This window comes from Canis lupus, chromosome 23, assembly GCF_011100685.1.
Source record: "Canis lupus familiaris isolate Mischka breed German Shepherd chromosome 23, alternate assembly UU_Cfam_GSD_1.0, whole genome shotgun sequence".
Taxonomy (NCBI): Eukaryota; Metazoa; Chordata; class Mammalia; order Carnivora; family Canidae; genus Canis; species Canis lupus.
Genome location: NC_049244.1, coordinates 1731210 through 1737209, shown reverse-complemented (window position 1 = coordinate 1737209; position 6000 = coordinate 1731210). Strand labels below are relative to the sequence as shown.

Sequence of the window (6000 nt, the reverse complement as noted above, 5' to 3'; positions counted from 1 at the left end):
CACAGTCAATGAAATTCTTTGGCAATTTACAAGTATCATTACAAAGCTAATAGGAGCTATTGATTTTATAAAAGCATTTCTTTTTTTTTTTTAAGATTTTATTTATTCATGAGAAACAGAGAGAGAGAGAGAGAGAGAGAGAGAGAGACAGAGACACAGGCATTGGGAGAAGCAGGCTCCATGCAAGGAGCCTGATGTTGGACTCGATCCCAAGACTGCAGGATCACACCCTGGGCCCAAGGCAGGCGTAAACTGCTGATCCACCCCAGGATCCCTATAAAAGCATTTCTAATTGATTTTAAATTATCAGTTGCCAATAGTTTTCAAGTGACACAAATGTTGAAATGGTGAAAGTTCACTTTATAATAAGTAAGCAAATCTCTCAGTTGTAGATCGTTTCTAAGAAATAATGCCATATTAAAGAATGCCAAAGCTGTAAAATTAACTGTGTGAAACTACTCTTTGTGAGATGAGTTGAATTAGTTCTTAACTTGGGTTTCACATTTGATATAGTTTTTTTTTTTTTTTTTTTTTTTAAGATTTTTAAGTAATCCCCACACCCAATCCAGGGCTGGAACCTACAAGCCCAAATCAAGTTTGACTCATTGAGTGCGCAGCAAGGCGGACCGCCACCAGCTGCTACTAAAATGCTTCACAAAAATCTCAAATGAAATGGTTTTTAAGAAGTAAATTGTTTAATTCGGTTTTCATATGTTCAGCCCCAAAGTTAAAAGTTAAATTACTTATATGCTTGTGTCCAACAAAAAGTACCTAAAAGCATATTTTTCAAAGTAAACTGTTGTGGGAAAAATAGTTATAAATCATGAGGATGGTGGTTTGTTACCTTCTGCTTTCTGTCCTCATAAACAGGTTTCCGAGGGGTTCCCTCCCACTGGGTCTCCAGCCCTAGTGAACCCGAGCCAGAGCGGGAGATGGAAGAGCCAGCTGTCCCCGCGGCGCGGGCCCTCGACCCGGGGCAGAGCCAGGCGCGTCCGCTCGCGGCGCCGGGGACCCCGGCTCAGGCAACCCCGCCCCTGCGCCCACCAGCCCATCCCCGCCAGCATCACTGGTCCCCTGGCCCTGCCCGCACCGTGACGCCCTGCAAGGCTTCGGCCGCCCTTCTCCAAAATGGCCGCAGGTGTGCGCCGGCGTCGCGGGGCGCGCTCCCCGCGGAAGCACGGCGGGGGCGGGGCCGACGGGAGCCGGGCGCTGATTGGCCGGCGCGGCTGCCCCGTCCCGGGCGCCGGTCCGTACGGCCGCCGCCGCGGCCTGGGGCTGGGATGCTAGGGGCTGCGGGCTCCCGGCGGCTGCGGCTCCCGTGAGTGGCGGCGACTGCGACTGCGGCGCGGGCGGGCGAAGCGAGCGGGCACCGTCGGCAGCTGGCCGTGTCGGCCGCGGGATGAGGAAGCGGGCCGAGCCCGTCGCCTTGGAGCATGAGCGCTGCGCCGCCTCGGGCTCATCCTCCTCCGGCTCGGCCGCCGCGGCGCTGGACGCCGCCTGCCGCCTGAAACAGAAGCTGCGCCTGGCGGGCAAGGGGCCCTCGGAGCCGCGCTGCGCCGCGGACGCGGGCATGAAGCGGGCGCTGGGCAGGTGAGGTGGGGCGCCGGGGCCGGCCAGACCTGGCAGGCACGCAGCCCCTGGGCCCCCGCCTCTCCGCGAGGTTCTTGCTGATGGGAGCGCCCCCCGCCGACCCTCCACCCTCCGGCGTCCTCTCCCAGCCTCCCTCCGCCGCTCTCCCTCGCCTGGCCCGCAGGTGTGGCCCGCGGGCATCCTTCCCTCAGGTACCTGCCTGCGGGAGCGCCCCGACCGTCCTTCCACCCTCCGGTGCCCCCCTCCGGCCCCCCGTGGAGCCCAGCGCCGCGCCCCTACCCTTCCCGGGTGACCAGTGGGACCCCGTCCGCGGGCTGGACCAGCGTCCCTCCCAGGGGCTGCGAGCCGCGGGCGGTCGCCACCCGGCGCGGGGGAGGAGTGGGGGAGGGCCCGGGGGCGCCCCTGCTGCGGCCCCCGGACGCCCCGCAAGGAAGGGGGGACGCGGAGCGGTGGGCTGCAGATCCGGGCAGCTGGGATCCTTCGCCTCAGCTCTGCAGGGAGCTCAGGACCCACCGCCCCTCGCGCTGGGCTGGCGTCTGCGGAAGCTTACCTGGTCCCGGTTCTCACTTTGCTGAGTTTCTCCGGTAACTAGTTGTCAAGAAGTGGCATTCTCTGCCCAGAACTAATGAGGCCTTTGGGGGAAAGGTTAAATGGTGTGCTGTCGCCAAGGGTATGCCGCATCCTCAGCTGTTGGAGGGAAACCTGTGGGTGGGTGTGCGGATGGCTAGTGGTGCTTGAAATTTGTCTACACGGAGAATCTAGAGTTGGAGAATCTGGAAGTCTTCTAGCGTTTTGATTTCTCCCTCTGAGTAGGGGATGAATGTGTCCAGGTAGAGTTGATTTCAAGACTAAGGTAGTGTATTTCATAGGGACAAATTTCTCCCCGTATGCTGGCTCCATAATTAATCTGGCTGTTCTCAGAACGTATCATTCAAGGCAGTTTTGAAATCTGGATCTTTCACGGTTTTGAAGAAGTTAGTATGTAACGTTCTCAGGTGTTGCAGAGTCATTTCTTTTGGGGTCAACTGGAATGTCCTTAATTGACGCTGGCTGCTTCAGTGTCAAATATTTATCCAAATAGTCCCTAAAAATATCATTGCCTAAAAGATCATGAAATTGAAAAAAATAGAAATATGTATCCAAATAGACACTTTAATATTTTAACCTCATTGTTTAAAAAGTCATGGAACGAATTGTAGTCTCTCCTCTGTTAACATTCTTCCTGAAGGGCAAGAACTGACAGTATTTGTGTGTGTCTGTGTGTGTGTGTGTAAAGTTATCTTTACACTGCTCAGTGTCTTTTGTGAAACTAATTTGTTCTCTTTTTGTGGAAAGGTTATCTGCACTAAAGACTCATAAGTAGCTTTGATGTACTTTTGTGGGGTTTTTTGTTTGTTTGTTTAATCGGTTTTTATCTAACACCTAGATAAGTTTGGGAATTCTTTCTTTGAAGAAATGAAATTGTTAGGCACATTAGTGTTTGGGGGAAACAGTGCTGGCCTGGTACCTTCCTGGAAAGATGTACGGTATTAAAATGATATGCTTTGTTTTTGTTTTTGTTTTTGTTTTTTTGTATCAGGAGAAAGATATTCAATTGGTACTCATATCCTTTGGAGGAATGAAGGGCTCTTAGGTGATAAAAAGAAAAGCAGATGGCAGGAAAGCCAAATTTGTGTTACCCCATGTCTTCCTTCCCTATTTCTTGGAATGCTCTCCTGGACATTCGTCTCCTTTTGTTTTCTCCTTCACCCAGGTCTCTGCTCAACTGTCACATCCTCAGAGAGGCCCTCCCTGAGACCAGCCCATTCAAAATAGACTTCTTGCCACTCCCAACGCCCGTGTTCTATTTGCTTTTATCATCACACTTTTATCTCTCTCTCTTGACCTTGCAATTGTCTGTGTACTTGACTTGCTTTATTAGTTGTCTCCTCCCCTATAAGAATGGAAGCCCTAAGAGAGCAGGGCCATTGTTTCTTCCATTTTTCTGTCTCCAGTGCATGAACATAGTAGGTGGCAGAAAATACGTATTCAAATAGTATACGTAGAGTAGATAACTAAGAAGTGGAATTGCTGGACCAAGGAGTGTGTGTTTATAATTTTGAAAGGTGAGGCCAAAGTGCCCTCCAATGTACTGATGGGTACTTTCCCCAGCAGTGTCAATTGCCTCCCCTTCCTGTCAATACTTAATGTTCTCAAATATTTTAATCTTTTTTTCTACCTGATTGATGAAAATGACATCTGATTTGTAGCTTAAAATTTTGCATTTTTAATTGTTAGGTGGCAATTTTTGTGTGTTTTTATAAGCCTATTGTATACCTTTGGGTCTCTCATGACTTGCCTTTGTTTGGCACATTTCAGATAAACAAAAGGGAAGACAATATAATGAACCTCGATGTATATCCATCAGGTCTTCTTAAACAGCCATTTTTTGCTGATCTTGAATCATTTGTCTCTCCTCCCTCCATATTTTTGTAGGATGGGGGACTAGAATATTTTAAAACAATTTTATACATAGCTACTTCACAGTATAGCTTAAATAGGGACTTTTGAAATATATATAATCTCATTGCTATATTTATCAAAAATTCTTTATATTTATCAAAATTAACAATTTATTGCCTCTTAGTAATTTAATACCCAATACACATACACATTTCTCCAGTTGTCTCAGAAATGTCTTTTAAAATATGGTTTGTTGGGCAGCCCTGTGGCTCAGTGGTTTAGTGCCACCTTTGGCCCGGGGTGTGATCCTGGAGACCTGGGATCCAGTCCTGCATCGGGCTCCCTGCATGGGGCCTGCTTCTCCCTCTGCCTGTGTCTCTGCCTCTTTCTCTCTGTGTCTCTCATGAGTAAACAAATAAAATATTTTTTAAAAAATAAAATAAAATGTGGTTTGTTTAAAAATCCTGTAATTTATTTCTAATTACTTGATCTTTTTTGTTGTTGAAAATAGAATCCTTCCTTATATTACATATTTCTATTATTGTATTTACTAATTTTGTAAGCAGCAACTTATGTAATCATTGTTTCTAGTTGTTTTTGCAGTTGGTTCTCTTGGAATTTCAGATATCATATGTCAGTTACAAATAATATGAATTTCATCCCATGTTTTCTACTTTTTTATATCTCTTGTTTCTCATTTTTGGTTGCATTATATTTCTAGAACAGAATATATACAAGGGATGATGTCTTGTTCCTTACTTTACTGAGAATACTTTTAATATTTTTGCCACACTAGTTATTTTACTACAGGGTGTGTTGTTGCTGTTTGTTTTTTAAATCAAAAATGGTTCTTGAATTTATCAAATGCTGTTTTAGTGTCTGTGAAATTATCATGTAGATGTTTTTCCTTGACCTGTTAATATGAATTCTAGTAAGTTTTTATATTATTGAATCATCATTGAAAACTCTGTTAATGTGTAGCCAGATTGTATTAATATTTAACTTAGTCATTTTACATTGTCATTTGTGAGACTAGTGTGTAATTTTGTTTTTAAATGTAATCCTTATCAAGTTGTTTTAGTACTTTCTTTAGCTTTATTAAAAGCTTTTTCTTTTCTCTGCTTTAGCCAGTTTAAATGCTTTTGAAATGATCTGTTTTTTCAAATTTTGGTGAAATTGTCCTGTAAAACTACCTAAGCCTGGTGCTCTTTTAGATTTGCTCTCTTTCTGGGTTTAGTTTTGGTGATTTATACATTCATAGAAAATCATCTGTTTTATCTAACTTTTTCCTCTATATCTGGGGCTGTTCCCTAATTTTGTGTGCTTATATGCTTTTTCCCCTCTTGATTATTTAGTCTAGCGAGTGGTATATCAATACAGAGATATACACTGAAATTTCTTCTCCCAAAGAAAATATTTTTTTATTAATTAATTCTGGGAGACCAGGATGCTGCTGAGGGTTCTGGAGAAGTGGAGGGAACATCTGTCTGAAAGCAGCTACTGCACCCTCTCCTGTCACTGACCCTGGCAAGAAACGTGGTCCTAAGATGGCCAGATCACCCAGTCTCTCTAGAAGAGTAGCTGGTTGTGTGTTTGTGTGTGTATGTGTGAACTCAAACTTTGTAAACATTGGCAACTAATTCAGATAAAAACAATAACCTGGGAATAAAACAAAACACTTTTTGTTTTTTAAAATTTCTGGATTGGTCGTTTTTAAAGGTAAATGTTTATCTAACTCATATGTTGACCCTGGACTTCCTGAGAGGAAGGACTAGATATTTTTTTTTTTTTTTGAAGGACTAGATATTAATTTTGTACAATATCTGGTAATTTTTGGCAAAGAAGTGATTCATGAGCCTTTCCTGTTCTTTTTCAGTAACCCTGGAGTTTTGGGGATTATGCTTTAAAGGCCTAAGTGGTCTAATTTGGACTCTAGGAAGGTGATAGTGAGATTTATGGGTCTGCATG

The 6000-nt window shown here is 44.9% G+C and overlaps 1 protein-coding gene across 4 annotated transcripts in view; it reads left to right on the top strand.

The window, feature by feature from the left end:
- Positions 1-1265: 1265 nt before the first annotated feature.
- The window catches only part of ABHD12 (abhydrolase domain containing 12, lysophospholipase), a 66534-nt gene continuing 61799 nt past the window's right edge, over positions 1266-6000 (top strand). For 2 of the 4 annotated variants that reach the window (XM_038570228.1, XM_038570232.1), the window contains exon 1: positions 1294-1590. In XM_038570228.1, coding sequence (XP_038426156.1) covers positions 1400-1590 — 191 coding nt within the window. In that variant the 5' untranslated portion in view covers positions 1294-1399. Of the gene's footprint in view, positions 1782-6000 lie in introns of all 4 variants that reach the window. The other 2 variants (XM_038570229.1, XM_038570231.1) reach the window with 2 other exon arrangements.